General features: G+C 40.4%; 1 protein-coding gene across 5 annotated transcripts in view; it reads left to right on the forward strand.

Annotated features, from left to right (window-relative positions):
- The window catches only part of carmil3 (capping protein regulator and myosin 1 linker 3), an 88,425-nt gene extending 67,009 nt beyond the window's left edge, over positions 1-21,416 (forward strand). The window contains exons 24-40 of one of the 5 annotated variants that reach the window (XM_020113186.2): positions 54-152; positions 273-392; positions 1,921-2,034; positions 2,881-3,056; positions 3,160-3,253; positions 5,203-5,328; positions 7,293-7,359; positions 7,706-7,893; positions 9,561-9,640; positions 11,879-11,998; positions 13,042-13,210; positions 14,887-15,256; positions 17,438-17,544; positions 17,636-17,843; positions 18,165-18,236; positions 18,599-18,718; positions 20,666-21,416. In XM_020113186.2, the coding sequence (XP_019968745.2) occupies positions 54-152; positions 273-392; positions 1,921-2,034; positions 2,881-3,056; positions 3,160-3,253; positions 5,203-5,328; positions 7,293-7,359; positions 7,706-7,893; positions 9,561-9,640; positions 11,879-11,998; positions 13,042-13,210; positions 14,887-15,256; positions 17,438-17,544; positions 17,636-17,843; positions 18,165-18,236; positions 18,599-18,718; positions 20,666-20,706 (2,271 nt within the window). In that variant the 3' untranslated portion in view covers positions 20,707-21,416. The remainder of the gene's footprint in view (positions 1-53; positions 153-272; positions 393-1,920; positions 2,035-2,880; positions 3,057-3,159; positions 3,254-5,202; positions 5,329-7,292; positions 7,360-7,705; positions 7,894-9,560; positions 9,641-11,878; positions 11,999-13,041; positions 13,211-14,886; positions 15,257-17,437; positions 17,545-17,635; positions 17,844-18,164; positions 18,237-18,598; positions 18,719-20,665) is intronic. The other 4 variants (XM_020113194.2, XM_020113200.2, XM_020113207.2 and 1 more) reach the window with 4 other exon arrangements.
- The last annotated feature ends 2,860 nt before the right edge of the window (positions 21,417-24,276 follow it).

Below are 24,276 nucleotides of genomic sequence, written 5' to 3' on the forward strand. Positions count from 1 at the left end.
TCCGCTCCTCTCCCTCCTTGTTTGTTGTCTCTGTGTGTGTGCGCGTGAGACAGATCCAGCGTGCCCTGCTTAGAAACAACCAGACTCAGCGCTTCTCGCAGAAACAGGCTCTCAGACTTCACCAGGGTCTCGTCACCAGCACTGCTGAACAGGTTTGTGTGTGTGTGTGTGTGCAGGGGCATGATGGCGAACAAGTTAAGGTTCTTATTTAGATCATACACTGAATGTCTTGTGTTTATTACTCATTATCTGCATCCATTTTGTGTGTGTAGGTGATGGAGCGTCTGTGTGTGCGGGTGCAGCAGCAGGTGTGTGTCCTGAAAGGCTGCGAGGAAGGAGAGGAGGTCCAGACGGCCAGACAGATCCTCAAAGAAGCCAAAAACTCCAGAGCTGTGAGTGTGTGTGTGTGTGTGTGTGTGTGTGTGTCTGTCTGTCTGTCTGTCTGTCTGTCTGTCTGTCTGTCTGTCTGTCTGTCTGTCTGTCTGTCTGTCTGTGTGTGAGAGTGTGTGAGAGTGTGTGAGAGTGTGTGTGAGGCACTTTTGACTAGTAATTTAATATTTCCGTTTAATGCTACTTTGTACATCTACTCCACTATATGTTTGTAGGAATTTAATCCAAATTTCTCTCCATTACATATATTTGGCAGCTATAGTGACCAGTTACTTTGCATTTCATGATTTACCAGTTTTTAATATGGTTCTCTTTATGAAGACAAGATCTATGTTATTGTTCCCTTGGGGAAGCTTTTCTTTGGCTCAGTATCACTATATCACAGAGCATTTATCTCCTGACTAACTGAGCAGAATCCTTAATAATCACCCATACATTATAATGCATTTTAACAAAGTTTTATCAAAGCACTCAGCAATTGTTCTTTGATTTTATGAAGGATCAATATAGCAACCAAGTGCTGCTACTAAAATCTTAATAGAAGCTGCAAACATCTTTTTTTAATGTAATGTTTATGGGCAAAGTGAAACATAAACACATTACAGTTTTACAACATTTTTAGGATATTGCATCCATGTCTCTTTTCTCCCAGTTTACAAGCCCCTCCAGCTTTACCTTCACACAAATGTTCAAACTCTACAACAGACCCCTCTCATGCACAACTTCACCTCTACCCTAATCCAATGCCCTCTGTCCCTTCATCGTCCCAATTCTGTTCTGGACATTATTAGTGTTTTTATTCAACAACCGTGTAAAGAAATGAATAAGTTAAGAAAATAGATAATAGAATAAGAAAGGAAACAAATGCTCAGACCAAACAGAAACTGTGCAGCATACACACCAAATGTACTATTAATACAATAGCACAGACATTAGCAGCCACAATCACTCAATACGTCATCAGACAACTAAGAAATCAGTTTGTAATAATGGCGCTGTGTGTTTGAACTCTATACACATTCAGACTGAAGGAAGTGAGCTGGATCAGTTTTTCTTTCAGGGTTAATAAGTTCTGACAAATTACTTTATTGATGGTTAATTAATACTGAATTGACATAAGCAATTGTTCGGGAAAAATGTGAGCTTGCCTTGTTATATGAGGCATTGTGATATTTCTTTATCACTGGTCATTTGAAGTCAAATCCTGAGTCCATAAATAACTTCTTTAATTAATTCATCAGTTAATAAATGCTGAATGATTAGCCGTTGGTCGTCAAAGAAAGTTTGAAGCTGAACAAATGACACAGCATTTAGAAGTGAAGACCAGTCTGTGCACCAGGTTTCAGGATGGTTTGGGTTTTCAAGTTACAGAATGTAAAATAGAATCAGACAGGGATGAGCCCCCAATGACCAGACGTGAACATAATCCATATTTGACATTCAACCTAAAGAGTTCTTTTGTTTTTGATACTTAAGTTGTCCTCCACTGATCTTAACCTCTTTTCTTCCCTCTGCCTTGTTGTGAATTAGCTGTACCCATCTCTGTGCGAGTTGGCCCATGTGTTGTCGGTGGACGGTCCCGTCAGACAGCGCCTGGACACTCTGGCAGGAGAACTGGCCAAAGCTGCGGACAAAGAGCTGCAGGTGTGTTTGGGGAGGCACCGTGGCTGTAATCACAGAAATGTTAAACAGTACAGCCCTGGACTAGTTGCATTTAAATTGCCAATTAATAGCCTGTGACTGTGTGTGCGGCGGAGGTATGCTGACTTCAAAAGAAATGCTGCATTTAAATTCACAGGGGGGGGGGACCACTTTTAACATTTTTTAGTTCCATTCTGGTAGTGTTAGGATTCTGCAGCAGTAGGTGGTCGAATGATAAAAAAAAAAAAAAAAAACCAGCACACCCCGAGGAATGAATCTATTGTATATCAACTAACAAAGGCACAATTTAAATCCTTGTTTGTGTTTTCCAATTTTATTACCATGCATGAGGCTGCATGACCAATTTGCAAAGGTCAAAATTAATTACATTGAGGAAGTATCGATTGGGGAATATTTACCTGTGTGTTCCCAGCACAAAAATCCAGATTTGGGCTGAAGTGGTGAAGGTGTGAACAGAGTGAATAGTTACTGGTTTATATGTGGATGAATGGATGGCAGACAGAACTCAATGTTGCAGCGACAGTTGTGCCATGCAATATAGTTCTTTCTCTTAAGTTAGAACCTATTTTTCTCTCTTTATTCTGTGTACCTGTTTCGTGTGAGAGTGATCTTTGTGTGTGAGCACCCTTGTTACCACCATAGATTGAATTAAATCTGCGGGAAATTCTAAGATACGGTAAATAAAAAATGACAGAGTCATAGGAAAAGATTAAGCAAGCAGATCACACTGTGAATGAATAATTTAATGTTTTGGATATAATGTGTTTATATTGAGTTTTTTATTTTAAATGCACAGAATACATAACTTCTCTGGGCTTTTGTGTCCAGGTCGTTGTGGACTCTATGGTGTCTCTGTGCCGGGAATTGTGTCCCATGTCCTGCTCGGCAGCCGAGAGACTCAGCCCGCCCCTCTCGTCCATCTCCGAACAAGTTTCGATCCCTCGCTCCTCCATCCGCAACGCCCTGATGGAAAGAGCAGCAGAGGACATCAACAGAGCCCTGGAGTAAGAGAGAGAGAGAGCTGGTGAAACAGCAGCATCAAGCAAGGGACTTCAGCTAAGTTACTAACTGAACTGTTGAATCTGTGTGTTTCTGTCTTTGTCTCAGGGAGGTGAAGTTGTCTGTGGTCTCTTACCTGACCAACTCCATAGTGGATCAGATTCTACAAGAGCTCTACACAACCCATAAAACACTGGTACTGGTAATATAACTTTACTGCATGACTTCTCCGTAGATTTTAGAAAATGAACTTTAAACTTTTAGTTTTAACTTTCTAGCACAGGTGAATGGTTTTGAGAATCTGATGTGGTGTTCAGAGTTGATTCAGCTTGATTTTGGAAAAGTTGTGAAATTGTACTACAAATACATTCCCTATAAACAAGATAACATGACTTTAACCAAGCGAACGTCATTCACATTTTTCCACAAGGTTACAGATTGTTACCAGCTGCAACAAATAAACAGTTTTCAGTGTTTGAACACATGATCTAAAGATAGATCATAAATATATGTCCGACACAATCACATCACAGATTTCATCTTTAAATTCTTTCTGGAGTCTGTCTCAGTTGGTTGCCTAGCAACCTGGCTGTGATGATGACAAGACTGCAGGAAGTCTCTCTCGAGCCAAGAAATAGTCCCACGCATTTCTTTACACTTCAGTTTTTGTTTGAACCAAAAAAACAAGATACAAGCACAGCAGAGGTGCAGATTTTGTAGCCTTTTGTTTTCTTTCTGTTTTGCAGTCTTAAACTGAGCTAACCGTCTCCTGGCTCCAGCTTCATATTTAATGGACAGAGATGAGAAGGTTATTGATTTTTCTCCTCGAAGGTTCTGCAAGAAAAATTACTAAACAAGCAACATTTGTCTTAAGATAATAAGATCCTTCTATGTTATTTATTAAGAGTTCGTAACTCTAATTTGCTTCAAAAGAGGTGCACGCACACATGCACACACACACACACACCAACACACTGAAATTTTGCTGAAACCTGAATGCTGTATTTATGTGACGTCTTTTTCATATTGAGTCCAACTTCAGTGGAGTGGGTAGAACACAAAACCCATCAAAACAGTTTTTCTCTGAGAAAAGTGGTTTTCAGGACCTTGAAAGTGGTTTCAGGAGACATGTCTGAGACACGCAGCTCATGCAGACATATTTTTAGCACTTCTGTGTAAATAATAATCCATATTTAACCCACTACAGCTTCAAGAAAACCACTCACGGCTGTGTACATTCAGTGATCTGTGCAGTGTTTGTGCATGATATGATGATTTGTGAGTCAATATATTTTCATAGTAAGATGAGTCAGAGAACATTCTTGTCCGATTCAATCCGTATTTAAGAAGTCTCTTACAGATCACACACATTATTGATATTGTTGTTATATAACTGTGCCTCCAGCCACATCAGCCGGTAACAGTTCTGTAGAGTCAGCACAGAAATGCTGCTGCTACTCAAATGTCAAAGTCAACAGCATCTGTTTCAATGTATTGAGTTAAGCAACTCAACCTCATTCTACAAAACCTAAATGTAAGACTTTTTCTAACATGTCAAAATGTGATGTGTCAGGAAACATTTTGATGTGAATCTCCTAGACTCTAAACTTGTGCTCTTAAATTTCTACTTTTTAAATTCAGCAGCTGTGGTTTAGTGTCATTGGAATTAGGTTCAAAAGTATAAAGCAAGGAGAACTTTGTCCTCAGAGACAACATACCAGCTAAATCATGAGTCAGCTGAGGACACGATTACACCCTGCACATTCTCCTCTCCATAAAATTAAAATGTTTAAAGTGAAGCCAGTGAAAACTGAGGCAAAAATAGCTTTCTGGCAGTGACACCACACTGCTGTGTTTTGTATTCCATTCACCGACTCGACTGTTACATCTCATTCTCCTGTTTCACTGCAGTGCCAGAGTGTACTTCATTATGCCTCAGTCCACTTTGATTATCAAGAAACTGTATTTTATTCTTTATATTACATATTATGTATATATATATATATATATATATATATATATATGCACACACACACACACACACACACACACACACACACACAATAGTGTATATAATACTCCTCTGAGACTGTGTTGAGGCGTATTGTCGTGTATATGTGATGGTGCACGTTTTTGATGTGTGTGTCACAGCTGCGCCAGGTGTCTCAGGCCAAACGTTGGGATGATGTTGGAACGGGCAGACGCACGATCAGACAGTCGAGAATAGTGGAGTCTCTGGAATTCACTGATGAGGACTTGGGAGTCAACCTGGGAATAGTAAGTGCAGTTATTTGATTTACAGCAAATGAATGAACAATTTTGATAATATGCTGTTAAAGTAATTCTTCAACAAAAGAGAAAAAACATTCACCAGTTTCAACATCTGAAATGTGACAATTTCCCCTTTTCCTCTGCTTTGAGTTCTATTTTTCAAACAATAATTGTCTTGAGCTTTCTGTTTGAAAATGTTCCTTGGGGTGGGGGGGGGGGGGTCGAGGCCACGAGTTAATAAGGATAAAAATTCACCCATACAAAAGTTGATCCGCACCAATGTCACCAGGGGGGCTCTTGATCCTCTATCCCTGGGCTCTAGACATGTAAAGGGGCCCTGTGCTTTTATTGGCTAGCGATTGCAAGCGTTTCCACCAAAGTCTTACTCAGAGCACCTTGTGCCATACAATATAACAATGGTAACACAAGACTTTCAGTGTCAAGGTGTCTTCTATGCGTTTCTCAGTCAGTGCATGCAGCTATTAGCCAGCTGACTTGGTTACTGTAGCGAGTCGATGCTTCTCTCACACAGCTTAAACGTTTCCAGTCTACTGAGAGTGTTCCTACCCCCACAGTGGGGCACTGGCGAATCCTAAACACAAAGGCAAAAAGGCTTTTGGCTTTTTTAAAATTCTCACCTTACTGTTTATTACTGTTCTCTTCAGCACAGTTTAGATCTGTTGATTTCTCTCAGATTCTACACCAAAGCCTTTCAATGGTGGGAAACACCCTGCAGTCTAGCACAGCACTCCTGCAGTAAATCCTGCCTTCATGAAGGTTATAATCTTCAGTAACTGAGACCTCATTTTGAGGGTGTACTGTACATTGTAGTGCTGTTGAATTGAGCTGCACTACTAGAGCAGTGCCTGTTCTAAACCTGACTGTTAAGAATGGGTTGTTTAGTTGGCCTGTAGTGATGCTGGACACCTGAAGCTGGGCCACCGCTGCTGCACACTTCTCCTCTTTATTTAAAGTTCGGTGAAGCTCAACACAGCACACAGAACCCTGAACTGGAGAGTCATTCTCAGTTACCGTTGTTGTGAACGTGCCTGTTGTCAAGAACATCACTTACATTGATGAGTCCCAGCAGCCACTGCTACTGTTCATTCAAAGGTTATTAGTATTCAACATATCATGTGTCCAAAACACAATGAATTTGATACTGCACTTCATTTGTTCCTTAACAAGATAAGATGAACAGTTTTTGAGATATGTGAGATATCTGTCATATACAGCGATTTCTGGAAGAATTTGATGGATGGATGAATATGTGGGTGGATGGATGAATAAATATGTGGGTGGGTGGGTGGATGGATGGATGGATGGAGGGATGGATGGATAATTATGTGGGTGGATGGATGGATGAATATGTGGGTGAGTGGATGGATGGATGAATGTACATGTGGGTGGATGGATGGGTATAAAGATGGATGGATGAATATGTGGGTGGATGGATGGATGGATGAATATATATATATGGGTGGATGGATGGATGGATGAACATGTGGGTGGGTGGGTGGATGGATGAATGAATATGTGGGTGGATGGATGGGTATATAGATGGATGGATGAATATGTGGGTGGGTGGATGGATGGATGAATATATATGCGGGTAGATGGATGAATATTTGGTTGGGTTGGTGGATGGATGGATGAATATATGGATGGGTGGATGGATGCATAATTGGGGAGGACAAATAAAAGCATCTGTCATTATAACAAAAAGCAGTTCCACAGCAGAACAAACTGCAGTGTCCAACAGGATCGTAAAGTTGAATTAACACGTCTCTGAAACAGTTTCATCAAAACCTGAACATTGAAACCTTCATTGAGGGGGGATTTATGACAGGACTGTTGTACTAGACTTTTATTAGTTCTATCCAGCTCTGACTAATAAACTGACTGTACCTGGACCTTGTCTCACAAATAAAAACCACCGCACATTACATAACTGTCTCCTCTGATGAAAGGATACCATGGCTATTAAGAAGCGGAGCTCCAGAACCAGAAGAATCCGTCCTGTCTCCACCAGACTGAGTGAGTGTTCTGCCTCGTGATGCTGCTGCGTGATACATCAGGGTCAGGGTCAATTGATGTTCAAGTACATGAAAAAAAAAAAGTACTGCATTTCATCAGCCACACAAAGTCTGCAACTTTTTCTTAATCTGTGTCAAAATGTTTGCATGTAATTTGTTAGAATTAAAGCATTGATATTTGTTCTCTGAAGCTGTCCTCAGGCTGAACTCTTTCTACTTTGGTGGTAATGGTTTAAGAATAATAAGAATAAAAGTCATTGTGAACCATTTTCTGCTTCACAGCAATCGACCTGTTAGTGTTTTTGTGTTTTATCTCAAATTTCCACGTCCGTTTCGTCTCACTTTAGGTTTAGGTGACGAATCCAGCTCGTCTCCCACCCCGCCTGCTGCACCCCACTCTGCCCCTCTTACCCACTCGGCATCATGGGAGTGTCTGTCCACCCTCCCGACCAACGGCTCGCCCTTACGTCACGTGACCCACGTCCGGCCACGCCCACCGCGGAGACACAGAGCAGGGCACCTCCCTCCTGAATCTGTGAGTTGATGCCATGGAGCGTGGACTGTTTGTAAAGATGGATGACATGACTGCTTCTCATTTCCCTCCTGGTGGCTGGCTGCAGTAAAGCTGCCCTGCCTCTTCGAAGTTAGTGGATAGGACGTGTCAAAGCTTTTCCTCAAATATGATCTATGTCCTTTCAGATGATTCTAATTTCACTGATGTATGGTTATGTGTACTTTTACTTTGTAAGTTTGGTTTTAATTAGTTATTTGACGCCATAAAAACATGGTGAAATGTCATGATTGACAGGTGAGAATGACCCGCTATTGGTCGAGCACATGTATTGATGGGATCTCGATTCTGTGGCTCTATTCTCTGAACACTACAGTGCAGACAGATAAAGCATGCATGTATGGAATGTATAGGCTTCATTTCTGCATAGTGAGAGGAACTGAAGACATGTCGTCCATCTTTACATACAGTCTATGACATGGAGCATGGCACTGACCTTTGACTTTGTTCTGAGCCTCAGTGGGCAGGGAGCAGCTCCTCTTGAGGGTGGATACTCCCACTTAGGGATGTCACAATACCAAACATTTAGTAGTCGATGCAGTTACAATAAAATTTCCACGATTCTCGATAGCCAATTCGATGCCAAGGCAGAAAACAAAGACAACTTAAAACAATAACTCCCATTTAAAGAAATTTAAACATAGAAAAAACATCAGTGGCTATGTGGCCTCCAAGTAATAAATAAAAAGAAAAGACTATTAACATTTTAAAACAGAGCAGTGGTATGTAGAAAATTACAAGATTTCAGATATCAGGTATAGCTCAATGTCTGTAAGAAAAGAGCAGAGGCTGAACACACACACACACAATATCTAGTTATTCTGTACCTACAGTACTGTAACGTTTGACGTGTGAAGTTTTTAGAATTTTGGCATCAATTTTTTACCAAAGTATCAGTTCTTGTGACATCCCTACTCCCACTCAACATAAGATACAATACGATTCGGACTTGATTTAGTGAGTTTAGTTTAGTTTTACACTTCTTAAATTGGGTCCTTTTATGGAACAATGTAGAATTTTATTTAATTTTTCATTCTTTTGTTTTAATTGTTGCAGCATGGTGCATGTTTAATTGTCCCTGCATTAATTGTTTAAGGCAGTGTGAAGGTAGTGCATGTTTTTTTTAGAGAACGGGGAGGGTGTAGAGGTGAGAAAATAACCCCAATATGTGTATATATATATATATATTTTCTTTTTCAACCTGTTGACTGACTGTTTTGTATGAACCTTTGTTCTTCGTCTTGTTTTCAATGCCAGTGGCACTCTCCAAAAATAAGTTCCTTTTTAAAGTGGGAAGCTGTCGCTTATGTCTGAGTGACTCAAATGTTCATCATGCACAGCCATCTCCTAGGGGCTGGGGGGGCGGCCTCCAACTTAGCGTGTTTGTTTATAGACTTTTATGAAAACTTTTCTTTTTTTATCGGTACAAACCTGGTACAAAGTCAGTTCGGGCAGCATGGTGAAGAGTTGTTCTACAAAACAAATTTCTGTTGGCAGTGGATTCAGGTTTACCAGCCAACCATTTGAAATGATAATGCCTTTTCTCAGCCTTTTAGCTTTTTGTCAACATGGTGGATTAATCATTCTTATTCTGTGTGTGTGTGTGTGTGTGTTTGTGTGTTTGTGTGTAGCACTGCTCAGAGAATGGAGCAGTCAACATGTTGGAGGATGGACTACCTGATTTCTACAGCAAGAGAGTTCTACCCGACAGGTAGCTGACGGAGTCTTTATTTTGTGTTGACATGAAAACAATATCTGATTACCATGGTGACCACACACACACTCTCTAAATTATTATTTTTTTAAATCAAGATCAATGAATTGTCGTCTGAGAAATCAACCTTATTCAGATCTGTGTCAAAATTCAATGGGTTTTTCCTTCCACCAAGTTTTGTCACAATCCATCTAGTAGTCTTTGCAGGATCCTGTTAACTAACTAACAAACAATGATTTAAACACAACCTCCTAAACTAACAAGTTGGTAAATTGAACCTGAGCCAGATAATGCATTCTCATATTCACCTGGTGGCCAGAGGTTTGACTCAAATACATGCAAATGTTTCTGGGCATGCAAATAAGTGACTGCCTCTAGAGATCTGCTGTTTCAAGTCAGTTTTTTGTTTGTGTTGTTTTTTTTACCTCTAATGACCCTCATGTGGGTAAAATGCAGTTAATGTAGGTTTAAACTGATCAGCTAATCAAGCCCAGTAATTTGAGATTCCAGGGTAAAGTTGACACATTTATAAAACCATGGATACTATGTGGATGGATAGATTAGACTGAATCGCCAAAGTAATTCTGAAAATAAATAATAGTAAACAGACATGGTCATCACAGTCCTGTCTTCTCAAACAGTGACTGGACTTTTTAGCATAATTATGGGATCGTTTCCTCATTATCATGTGGAGATTTAATTACCAGATGCCAAGTTGTAATCATGACACACTGAGTCAAAATTATATGAGACTTTGTAATTACAAGATAATGCTTGGATTTTTTTTCTCATATGGTGAATATGATTTAGCTTCAAAACTATCTACTAATACTATCAGTGCATAAAAAGGGAAATATTAATCACATTGTGTTGAACGTAACAGTATCACCTAAATGTATTATTTATTATTGTATTTAATTTAAATTAGATGCATAGTCTTACATTAGAGCACCAACAACACAAAATAAAATAACACCTATCAACCTGTTGCACCAAAAATACCTGTATATTAATATGCTCCCGCATCACAACAAGGATTCCTCCTTACAGTTATTTCTACATGCAATAGAAACAGCACCAAGTCTTCCATGGTCATGTAAATCAGTCTTTTCGCTGTTAGTGACATATAAATCATTACAGATATTTATATTTTATATATAAAGTTAAATTATCCTGGATTCTGTTGCTGCCATGTTGTGCTCTTGACATGATTTGTCCAGAGTCTGCTCAGTAGGAGCTTTGGTATTGAGGTCCCACCAACACCTGCTCTTGACCGATAACGAGTCAATCACAGCTGTCAATCATATGACATATGACCCTGTTTTTATAGCAGCAAATGGTTGAAACAAAGTTTAACGGGAAAAAAACATTTTTGAAATTAAATTATTTGATGTATGAACCCCGAGAGAGAGAGAGCTGACCGGGAAGCGTCACCACCGAATGTATCGTACAGCTGTGACTATAAACAACAATGAATTTCCAACTCCCCTCCAGCTGCAAAATGTATACAGCTTCAATTCTCTGGAATCGCCACTGTTAAATAACTTCCTACAAACGGCAAATGTGTCGTCTTACGTTCTAGGCAGATCATCCAGTGTGTGCATTCGGACTATTATAGGATTAAAAATCTGTTAAATCTGTCCTTTACTTCTCAATGCTAGCAGAAAGAATCTTCAATAGCAAACTAAACTTGGTAAAATGACAGTAAAATGAGTGAGTCGTGACTGGTTGTATTGGAAAAACATGACTTCCGCAATCTGGGTTCAGTTTTTAATGTGGTGCTAGCGACGCAAGGTTGTAAGATCCACAAAAATTGCTCAAAAATGTGCCACTCAAAGCTGCAGTTTGTCTTCTCCAGACACATGATGGTGATGGCTCCCAAACAACGATAAGGCTGCATGACAAAATGTGCTCAATGAAAACAATGGAAGACAGTGCATGAGTAAAGATTAACTGCCAGCAAAAACTATGCCTTCTGTCAAACATGTTAAACCGTCTGCACAGGCCACTCAGAATACAAAGTCTGTTATCTGTCATAGTTAAATGGTGCATTAGCATAAGTAATATAATATGCCCAGTGTCGGGAGCTGTAAGGGATCAGGTTGTCAGTGACGACTTCTACAGAAAACTCATCCTAGTTGGGGCTGATTGGTAACCATTTGCCCTTTTTACTCTCGTTTTTAACTTATAACTTCATCTCTCTTCCTTTTTCCCTGTGCTTTCTCTTCCTTTCAGTCAGTTGTCATCCCTCCATCAGGCCCAGTCGCTACGGAGGAAGAAAAGACGCAGCGTGCTGTCCATTTTCTCTGGCTTCCGCAAGAACCGCAACTCCACCATCTCTAATCAGGACTCAGAGTTAGTACGCTGCGGAGGGGCTGAGTGGAAGTAACACTGAAATGCACAGACATAGAGAACGAGATGGCTGTTAAATTAAGCCAGGGCTGGGCATTAACCTCGCTTTATAGCTTCATAAATATTTTAATGGAAGAAAATATTTTGCCGTCTTCAACTTTTATACTTTGGTTTGAATTTATGACACCGCATGCATTAAAGCTGCTGTTACAACTGGACCAAAGTTTATAAAAGGTTGCAAAAAGGTACAGAAAGTAAAATCTTTAAACTTATTGTATAAAAATCAATGACACTGATAGCGACAGAAAGAAAAGAATGGTGCTCCTTGCAAACTCCACCATTAAAAGCAGGTACACGCTTGGACATGGAGAGGAAGAGGCACTCAGCGAGAGCTCCAGTGTTTTTCAGCTGACAGAAGTGGTTCCAAATTGAACCCGATGGGATTGTGACGAAACCAAAACCTGGTGATGCAGCCGCCTCTGCTGGTCAACGGCCTAGTTTTAGAACAGAGAGGAATAGAAGAATGGATGAGTCATCCGAAGGCCATGCAGCTATAGATAAGAACAGCCTTTGAAAAACTGTTTACTGTGTTTTACCTCCAGATCGTTGCTAAGCAATCAAAGAGGTTGTTGCTGCATTAACTTGGCTTCCCTCTTAACTACTGACAGTAAGCGTGGAAAGTGAAATACAGTGGAATGGCAGTAGGGTGGGAAATTAATAGGGGAGCTGGAGTATTTTGCTGATACTGTTATCAAGTGTTGAATTATTGTCGTTGGGTAGGGTTATTTTGTTATGAGAGTTTTGCCCTTACTCATTCACATTCAGTTTAGGCACCGGAGTGGTTTAAAAATAAAGATTTAGCACTGGTACTGGAAAGAACCCCAACAATACCCAACCCTAGGAAGCACATGCCTTTGTTGTCTATTGTAGTTTAAGTGTAGGTAAGTTTTAGGGCAAATCACTCATTGTGTCTTGGCCTCCAAAGGTCAAGACTCAATTCAGACATCAAAAAATGTTTGTTTTGTTTCACCGTTTGTTTGTTCCAGCAGCGCCTCAGAAAACGTCTACTCCATGATTCAGCACCCTAAGGACACCGTGAGGCCGGAGTGCTCTATTCCAGGAGCGAACGGGACCATGGCGTCACCTCGGCCGATGCAGGGTGTACCTGTGCATGGAATGAGGCCTGTCAGCCCCCCCTGCCTCATCCAAAGACAGGTACATTGTTGGGGACAATCTGATGCTGTGACCACTGAATTATCACTGCTGTGCTGTAGCTTATTATGACATTCCAAAGCAAAAGAGTGTATTTTACTTCCATGTGGGCTGAATATTTTTGGCACACATTGCACCAATCTGGCACACCAGAATGTTTAAAGTTAATGCAAATGTGTTCTGTATTCTTTTTCTAATCTGGTTCCAATCGGACTCAGGATCCAAGTTCTGAGCCTCCGTCTTCCAATTCCTACAGTCCCAAACTACATGACACCATATATAGCTACGTGCTGTGCCCACAACCTGCTATTCTCAGTCTCAGGCTGTTTGTCTGAGGTGTGGAGGACTATGGATTACTGTTTTTCTGTGTTTTATTTGAAAATTCGATGTATATAAAAAAAAAGGTGTATTTGTGGTTTAGGAGCAAAAATCTATCTTAGTATAGTTTTACATCTCCTCTCATGCTTCTCTTGGGAGCTGCAGCAAGAACAAGTTGTTTTGTGTTGCTTTCTCAGCCTCTCCTCTGAGTGGGAACTGTTTTCTGAGGAACACACGACCAGGTTTGGTAAAAATCCCCAGTGAATACAAATGGTGATGGTCAGTCAGCACTGAAATGAGCTGGAAGGTCAAATTCCAACTATAGAGCCCTGTAGAGCTGTATTCTAGAAAGAATTAGAATAGCAGTGGAGCTCATACCTCTGCCAAGGCCCAACAGTCACCTCACAAGCTGCACCAAACAGCACACACACACAGATATCAGTTCATTAAATATGCCTGGTTTCTTTAATCAAGATCCATTAACAATAATCTACAAATCTGAAAAAAAAGTTCATCACCGAAATTAAATTTTGTTCTTTCCTGACCCATACTGCATCCTTTTAACATGTTTTGTGAAAATCCATCCTGTTGATTTTTTGTAATCTTGCTTACAAACAAACACGTATACAAATGTGAAGGGGTGACACATAACCACCTCGGAGGAGTTGTAGCCACTGTGAAATTAAATATACAGCGTCCTGACATATGCAGTGTTTCCTCGACATGTTTCTGACTCTTATACTTGTGACAGAATGACTGCTTGTTGTTGTGTTGTTAATAAAGTTAGTAGGCCGAACTGGGAGATTCACTGACAGACTGTTTGTGACATCACAAAGTTACCTGGGTGTCGATGGCTCCTTCTGAAGGCACAGTGTCTCAATATGGATTGTGTGCAATTCTCTGTGGATTCATTGCTTTGATACCTTTACAGTATTAATTCAGCTCCTGGGCTGCTCTATAATCAAACTGACATAGAAATCTCCCTTTCTACAATATGGGGCCTTTAAATCTTTGCTCACTCATGTGAAAACACATGATTGTGTGTGCAAAGAGAGTCGGAGTCATTTCAATCCCTTTGGCTCTCAAAGCAGAGTCTGTGGATCCTCACTGATCCTTGAGAGGCTCTCAGGAACATCCCTTGCAAAATGAGACAATTTAGTTTTGGCCTAATCGAATTCAGTAGAATTTAAAATCTCATCGATAAGCTTCACTCTCACCACTGTTACCACCAGACTGGGGAGCTGCATGAATTCAGTCGAACGTCTGGAAACTAGAGAACACCAGATATCATATATGAACATATATATGGTGTAATATTGATTTCAGATTTGATGTATCTCTCTTTCTCCGTCCCTGTACAGTCCACAGACCTGGTCAGCATGGTGTACAGCTGCATCGGAGCAGAAATCGAGGACTCAGATGGCAGCAGCTCCTGTGACATGAAGGCGATGGACCACGACACAGACAGATCGACCACCATCTCAGATGCCCCCGCAGACACTCGGACTAACGGCCACGTGGTGTCCTCCAAACAGCAGACGGAGAGACAGATGGAGGCGGGCCGGCAGGAGAGGATCGTGCCCCTGACAGACTCGCGGACCGAGATGGAGGAGGACAGACACAGCGGCGGTGGGACCGTGGCCCCCTGTGGTCTGAGGCCAGAGCCGCCACCACAGAACACCAAGCCCAGTCTGGCAATCATGAGGCAGAGACACCTGCAGGAGAGTCTAGGTACTGCAAGTTAAACATTTACAGGTGACATCACAGTATGGTGATCACTCTAGCTCAGTTTGAAGGTATTCACTATTTGATATTCCTGATGCAAAAAGCCAAACTGACTTTCTGAATCCTTATGAAACACAAAATGATGTGCGTGCATTCAAAGTGTAAAAGACCAAATCACAAAATACAAGTCCCACTTGTAATGAAGTGAACAGATCATTCAATGAAATGCAAGCATGTTGGTTTACTTTAACAACTTAACCCTGGTGAGAAGCATTGTTCTATAATTGATAATGAAATGCTTAAGAAATTTCAAATGAACGTTGGAAACAACAAGGCACCTAGATTAGTACAGACGTTTAACATTATGCACTTTCCCTCATTACCTTATCACTGTAGTAGGGCTGAAACCAATAGTGGTTACTCAAATGTACGACTCAGTAGTCGCCATTGTTTCAACCTGTTTCGACAACCTACTGTGGGCAGCCGCACTCGTGTGGTGTCCTTGAAGTGTCAATGTCTCACGTTAATTATTCAGACTGTGGCAGCCACAGTCCAATTCATCTCATCACAGTTTCATGATGTTAAGAAATATTTTTTACTCTTCTTATAGTAACATATTCGATCACTCATTCTGTATTTTTCATTTTTTCATGTGAGCAGCGGCACGTTCTCTTTCTTGCTCCCTCGTTCTCTCTCATAGACATGTTCACACATCTGTTTTGTGTCTATGTCGACTGGTTTACAACATCCAGAACCTTTTTAATGTCTTTAGACATCTTGTTGCGTCTGTCCTCCGTGTCTCCAAACCAGATGGCACTTAAATGTTCTAAACAGGTTTTAGCAATTTAACCAATGAAAATGTTGGATCTTCTAAAATGGAAACCAAAAAAAAAACATGCCATGCTATTTAATAAGGAAAAAGTATTTTTTAATCTGATTGCTAAATTAATACATGGAATAAACAATAGAATCCTCAAGTATTAAAATAAAGCTGTGCTAGCTTACTCTATTTTAGATGGATATATTTATAAGTAATTTGGACATTGGTTTGATGATGCACAGTGAAATCAAACTCTTGATTTAATTATCTGTAATTTCAGTGATATGCCATATTCAATTAACACTTCAAGTTTTCCAAACGCATCATTGCATTGATGTTATTTGAGGGAATGTGCATTGCAATGAAAGCTAGATGCTGTTGATGAACAATTGATGAACAATGTTGTGATGCTCTTATTTCTCTACATTTTATAACGCCTTTCTATTTCCCACTTCAAAGTCTCTGGGTAAAAAGTCTAAAATAAAGCAGCTCAACATCTGAAAACTCAGCCTCATTAAGAGATCATTGGTTATAGGGAGCTCTGTCAATGTGAGTTTAATGAGAGATGAAGTAGTAGAAGAGTGGCAGTGATCTGATTCAGCGGAATCCCAGAGGTCTGCTGCTCTGAACTTCAGGGGCCTTTACAAAGAGAGAGGCTGATTGTTGAGAGCTATTGTTAGTTTCAGGTCTAGACTATGTAACAAGCTGAACCTCTGTCATGTCAGAAAATCAATGTAAGGATCTGGAACTTAATGGGTTCAGAGATGTACTCTTTTTCCCTGAAAGGCACTTCTGCAAACTGCTGCTGATGTCAGAGAGAACCCATCAACAAATTAAACATATGCACACCTATGTAAAAAAAAAAAAGATTGTCGTCCGTCTCTTACTCTCTATCGATCTCTATCTTTCTATCTGCATCTCTATCTACATCTCTCTCTATCTCTCTTTATCAGTCTCTTTCTCTGTCCATCTCTCTCTCTCTCTTTCTTTCTTTCTGCCACTCTCTAATACTCTATCTTTCTCTCCATCTCTCTGTATCTCTCTCTCTCTCTGTATCTTTCTTTCTATCTCTTTATCTATCTTGCACTCTCTCTGTCAAACTATCTATCTCTATAAATCTACCTCCCTTAGTCTTGATGCAGAAAATGTAAAATAAACAAATTAGTTATTGGTATTTCATTACATCGTTTTACTTTATAGGGAGGTGTCTTTTTTCATTCATTTTATCCATGTCTGGAAAACATTTCAGCTCTTATCCAACCAATGTTTACATGGTTAAACAGAATGCACATGAAATGCTTCTGCAAGAGGAGAAGCTTCAGTCGATCTTTCTAAAGGTTGTGTTGTCTTTGATTTTCTGTCACCAGAAGAGGCAGGAAGGCTGGAACGAGAAGAAAACCAGAGTGAAAGAAACCGAGACGAGAAGCAGAGGACAAGAGGACTAGATGGACAGCGGCCTCCTATTCCCAATAAGGTACACTATGTATCCAGCATGAAAAAAAAAAAGCATCTCTCATGCAGTAGACTCATACATCCCTGAATACTAATGTATGCTCCAATTTCAGTCCAGTCTTGACCTCTCAAGAGACAAGACCTCTCCAGAAAACACCAAAACGTCACCTGTCACTCCGGGAGAAGAACCCAGCAGCGAGCAGAGGAGTTTGCCTCCCACTCAGCCGATCAGTCAAGACGAGGGGAGCGCTGAGAAGAAAAGCCCTCTGGCGTCATCTGCCAAGCCTGGGACAGAGGCGACAGATCCTGCCATCAGTCAGGGTACAGTAACATCACTTTACAGGAAAAGAGGTGACAGGAGAGTTGGCAGAAGTCAAAGTAAAATCCCATTGGTGCTACTTTAATGCCATTTTATTGGACACACACACATATGTATATGTATATATATATATATGCATGGCACTCTTGGATTTTCTCTACAGTCATGGTAGCTGTTAGTTCCAATATCCATAATAGACTGCAGAACTTCAAGGAGATAAAATGTGTTGTTGATGTCAGTCAGGCCACATGGAGAGAATCAGATGGTGTGCATTTGATGATGATGATTATCATGATTATGACCTCAATCATTCCACCAATCAGATGAGGAGGGAGGCCGTAATGGATTTCCAGCGACATCACAACACAACAAGAAATCCAACTCATTCGACATAGGTACTGTTTTACTGACTCTGTGTATCAGACCGCTGATGTGCTGCACATATTTGTGTATATATAATATATATACACAGTATGCATGTTGTTTAGCGACTACAAACATGGATGTCATAGATGAATGCACATCTTGCTGTTTTTGACCATAATTCATAACAATGGCGTACTGCCTTTGTTATGAATTATCAAATGAAAGCAGCACGAGTCTGTTATTTGATGTGCTCCCAAGCCTGTAGAACACGCTGGCTGTGCACCACTTTGAAGCCTTATCCTGTAACCCCCTTTTGAGTTCTTGCACCCCACTGTGTTTGTGTGTGTGTATGTGTGTGTGTGTGTGTGTGTCTCCTGCCATTTTCCCTCAGGCATGGAACGGGACAGTCCCTACGATCTGGAGAGGTCCTCCGATCGCAGATTCCCTGTGAAAAAGCCCTGTTTCCCCCAGTACAGAAACAGATCTCTGGACTATTCTCCCGGGACCAGGTGTATGTATCTGTTTCACTTCCCAGGAAAAGTTTGCACTGTCACAGTTATTGCAACATTTATAAAGTTAATTTAAGTCAAACAAAACATGTGAAAATTTTGCCAAAAACTTGACTGTGTGTAAACTTTTACTTTCACTGTATAGTACATATATGAGTCACCCCCTGTGTATTGAAGGCACGCTTGTTCCGGTATTCAATAAATGGCTGACCGAAGTAAGAGACCATCAGATGAAATTTAAAGAGGTGATTTGGTTGTTTTCCAGCTACTTGTCACTGCAGCTGGCAGCAGGATCTGACGCTGCCTGGATAAGCGTGCCATTAGACGAGAGCTTCATCGTTTGACAGATTAGGACCTTTTATCACTCCTGCTTTAATTGGAGCTGATTCCTGTTTGATACCGTGCTCCATTATTGCGATAATTGGCAGCCGTGTTTAGCTGATTCAATATCGCTTTCCACCCTGAGAGGTTTGGCACCAACAAGAAAACCTCAGGCAGTCGAATTCAGGGGCTTCAAATGACGCGGCACAACCAAGGCCAATTACCGCTGTGATGCACTATATATGCAAAACCTGCTGCAGGGCACCTGAATTATCATCAGTGTGAGAGTGATAAAATGGTCCACATGGCACAAATGGTGGCAGACAAGCTGGTCATATAGGATGTGTGAAACATCGAGCAGATACTTTGTATTCAGGCCAATAGAGAGAAAATAACTCAAACCTGAATTAAAGTGTTAAAGGGAATAATTCTGTAGGAAACTTACATCTGCGTCATTTGCATCATTTGGCCACCTGGGGGCAGCAAGCTTAAAACATCTTCAAACAAAACATCTGGCATATTATCGCCTCATAAAAATGATATGGCAAATGTGTTAGCAAGCTGTTTACACACCCAGAAGACACAGAGCAACATTAGTTTTCATTTAAAAAAGCTTTTCCTGCCACTTGATCAATGCTAGTCCAATATTTATTCTCCTTGTGTCATTGAGCAGCTAAATGTGCTGCTATGCTGATTGCCTAGCGGCTAACTTTACGTGTTGGATGTTTGGTACAGTGACCGAGACTTCTAACACAAGCTCATTAATAGACAACATGAATGCAAAGGTTACAACACAACAACAAAAGCCACAGAACGGAAACACAGCCACATTGGAAGTAAGTGACATCGGCTGTTGACCATAAAAGAGCAAGTGTAAAAACCCGGTCATGCCAGTCGCCATCTAAAACATGTAATGCTTGTCTTTTGGGGAGGATTTGTTTTTGTGTTGTGTTGTTGATTTGTGTTTTCCATCAATGTGCTTGTGTGAGACATCTCAGTCACCACATACCAGAGCTGGTCTGCTGTTCAAGCAAAGCTTGATGAGAGCATGTTTGAGGACCAGGAATCTAAAACACTGATTCAAAATTTACTGACAGCTGTATGGCGCTGAGATGAAGTGTGTAATTTGATCATTCTCTGTGGGTTTAGCACTAAAAACTGTATTTGGCCCATTGTTAATATGAAATATTGATTAGTTTGGCTTTAAATCAACATTAATTGCTACTTTGGCCAATTGGAGGTCACAGAAACAACCATAGGACAGAGCTAACGATTGTACACATTCAGCAGATTAATCCAACCCTGGCTTTTATTTGGAGTTGTTTGTGGTCAATTAATCAAATTTTGAAACTCTTGGAACAAATCTGGCTGGAAATCTGCTAAATGCTGTGCTGTGTTCGCCAGCGAGTCTCTAACCTTGTCTAGACAGGAAGTATACAGTGGGTTCACAGAGCTCTGTGATTGAAAGTGGAATTAAATTGTATATTACATGATGAATTTCTCAAAAGAGAGAGGGAAGGTTTGGCTGACAATTGTCTGTGGGTTTGTCTCTACCAGCGACATCTTTAACATTACACATGACAATGAAGCTTTTAAGTCATGCAACAATGTTATATGTGCTTCTTTAGGTAGCGACAGTCCCCAGCTCGGTAACAGAGATGTTCTATGACGTCACCAGTGGAGCGGGAGAAGTTCGCAGAGAACACCAGACTTGAACAAGGAGGACTGGAGAGAGACGAGCTTTTAAAACTGTGCACTCAGCTGATGCAGCTTTTTTTCTTTCTTCTTTTAATCCATGTTAACATTTGTTGCTGAAAGTGCATGTAATGTATACTCTCTGTTTTAACTGGTTGCACTTGCTATGGTTTTTCTCAGGCATAAAAGACGCTGTGACCTGCAGTACATAAAGTACTGGTCATTCAAACACACAGTATTTCAGTGTCTATCCAGTATGCTCAGTAACTGTTGTTTCATGCGTTTGTGCAGAAATCATTTAATGTTGATAATGCTCTCACCCCCTCCCGGTCCTTTGCTGACAATCTGCGGCTACTGAAAGTGAAATTGTACTTTAATTAATCTCATGATGTTGTAAATACTGAAAATAATAATGCACTAGTCATTGTGGTAACTCTACCGATTAACAATAATGTTTTTATTTGTGATAATATATCATTTGATATGTGTTTGTTAGTATGCTTTTGTTGTATGCTGACAGTGATGATTGAGAAATGTGTTATCATGCTCTCCCATCTCTTCAAGAGTATTTAAGTCCGTGAATCACTTCCAGTTTTAATCTGATTTTGCAGGCCTGAAAATGAGTATATTTTCTAAAAATGCTTCTATGAATCAGAATAAATAAAATTGACTTTACAGAAGGAATTAGATTATTTAAGTTTGACTTGGTGAATTTAATCCAATGTATTTGTCTTTGTACAAGTTACAGGTACAACAAAAAACTGAAGGAATAGTGTCATGTCATCTACACCGCTTAAGGTCACAGGGCATATCGGTCGCCGGGAGAGCTGGAGCCAATTCCACCTGACTGGGCGAGAGGTGGGGGTACACCCTGGACGACATGTAAAACTAAACCGTTTTACACAATAAGGTCCAACTCAACTGTTTATCGTCCTCTCTGACTCAAGACTTTTGTCAGGCCTAAAGAAATGACCCCTGAGGAAGTCATAGGTATTGTAGTGACTAAATATTACAGAAATAGTTTGACATTTGGGTTATTATTATTACTCTCTTGCTAATAGAGATATAAGAAGATACCACACTGATTTCTGCATTAGGTTTGGTTCTAGAGCCATTGGGGGGGCTTTCATTTTCCCTCTGCTTTATTCAACCAACAGAAATTAGAATGGTATCAATCTCCTCATCTTACTCTACAACAGCAAATATGTGTATAAGTGACATTTTTCTCACAGAAACTAAAAGTGAAATCAAAGTAGTTTTTTCTTAGGATTTGTACCATTTTCAAATAGGTGTTTTGTGAGTCCCACAATGTTTTACAATAAAAACAATACATCAGTGAGGAACCAAATTCAAAAATAAGTGTAGACTATAGCTGTATGGGTAAGGAGGCCCAAGAAGGATAGGAATGAAGAATAAAAGAGAACTTTAAAGGTATTTTAATATGATTTATTTATTGATAACCAACAAAAAACCGCAACCAAAATGTCTGACCACAGTATATAAACCCTCACATATGACAGTTAAATAAACTTAAAAATGAGAATGTTAAAAAAATTCTCAAAGTTAAAGGTCCAGTGTGTAAGATTTAGGTGAAAGGGATTTTTGACAGAAATTGAATATAAAATAATCATAGTCATATTTTCACTGGTGTTTCATCTAAATTGTATGAATTGTTGTTTTCTTTACCCTAGAACGTCCATTTATATCTAAAAACTTGATATTTATATGGAGGGGGGTCCTCTCTGTGGAGGCCGCCATGTTCTTTGCTGTCGTCCAAACTGGACAAACTAAAACCTTTTGAGTTTTCATGACAACGGAAGTTCACCTCAGGTTCTCTTCCATGTTTGGAAGAGGAGGGAGAAATGAGGAGTGTTCAGCTGCAACATGCACCTTCACCTCTAGACAACATGGATTCATAGTTGTCTCTTAGAGGCACTAAATAACACAAGCGTGGTGGTGCAGATGGTGAATGAGTGTTGCTGCCTCTCAGCAGCAGATGGCAGCAGAGACTGAACGCTTTGGTCCAAAAGCTCGCGCTCACTGTTCCACTGAGGAGTCCTGATGAACTGTCATTACCATAGTCGTGTATCTTTGCAGCAGCCACTGCCGTTGCAGTAATGAAGGTGCTGCATACATGATGATACATCTGTCATGGTGATTTTACAGATTATTCTAGAGGGGACATGCTAATGGGTGAGATCAGCACTTAATTGGCAGTATATACATGCTCATTAATTATCTCTGACACATAAGCAGCATGTTAGATATGCAGTCACTCTAAATTGCATGCTCTGTCTCGTCTCCCTGTCTCGGCCACACAGGTGAGATCAGCCTCTGCATGGTTCAGCAGGTTCAGTGAATAATGAACGGCCTGTTTGATTAGTGACAATGAGACGCTTTTAATTCCCTCCATCCAGTCACCTGATCTCTCTCCCAGCCAGTGCAGATCACAGGGGTATTCACTGGGTCACAGGATAAGCTTGATTAATTTCCCCCCCTGTCTTTCCATCAACACACAGTCCCACACACCATATGCTGCACTCAATACAAAACACAGTTCAACATGCACACAAGCACACACACAGTGATCCACGAAACAAAACCTGTGTGTTTGCATGTTAATATCTGAGGGTTTCTGGCTTATTCATCTTTAGCTCGCTTATCTTAATATTTGCAAGCTCGCTCATTCTTCTATATGTGCAGTATTTGTAGAGAAGTGAGTGTTTTTAAGTGTGTGTGTGTGTGTGTTACATGTGCAGAGGTCAGCAGCTCAGCCACTTGCGTTGCTGTGTCAACAGTGGAAAGCTTGTAATGAGTTTGTGTGCGACTGATGGATCCACCATGCACCTACTGAGCAGCATAGAAACAGCTAACAAAGCCTAACTCACAGGGATTCACTGTCTGTGCCCTGGTAAAAAATATATGATCTGAGGTCTTGCTGAGTTTTTGTGTTTGGTAATATAATCCCACCACACATAAGAGGATTTTAGATTTGTGTCATCACAGCAGTAAACATTGCACAGTAATATCACCTTTCAAACACAGAGGCTGTAGGTTACCTGCATGCACACAGAATGGTGTTTGCAAGAGCTCACAAGGCAAACTAGTAATTCACAATATATTTACTTTAAAAGACCCTAATCACTCATTCTCTTCTAATCTCTGTTAAGAGGCACATAGACTGTATAAAGGTGGACGCATCTCCACCTCCTCCCATTATAAACATAACTGTTCTGCTCTGTAATTTTAATTATTAGTTTTGCCCATTCCTTCCATCTGCTAACATGGAAGAGCCGGGGTCTATGACCTGTACTACAGCCAGCCACAAGGGGGTGATGAATACGATTTGCCTTCTCTTTTGAGAGGCTGTTTATAAACAGTCTATGTAGTGGCAGAATTCAAGACTAAATGTGAAGGCCCCCTGCATCCCTATCTGCCCTTCCTTCATCTTGCGTGCTGTACCTTTAAAGTGTGGCTAATGTAAAAGGATGAAATGCCTCTTTTGTTTTTCATGAACCAGTGGATCCGTATTTTTCACATGACT

The sequence above is a fragment of the Paralichthys olivaceus genome, chromosome 16 (assembly GCF_024713975.1).
Source record: "Paralichthys olivaceus isolate ysfri-2021 chromosome 16, ASM2471397v2, whole genome shotgun sequence".
NCBI lineage: Eukaryota > Metazoa > Chordata > Actinopteri > Pleuronectiformes > Paralichthyidae > Paralichthys > Paralichthys olivaceus.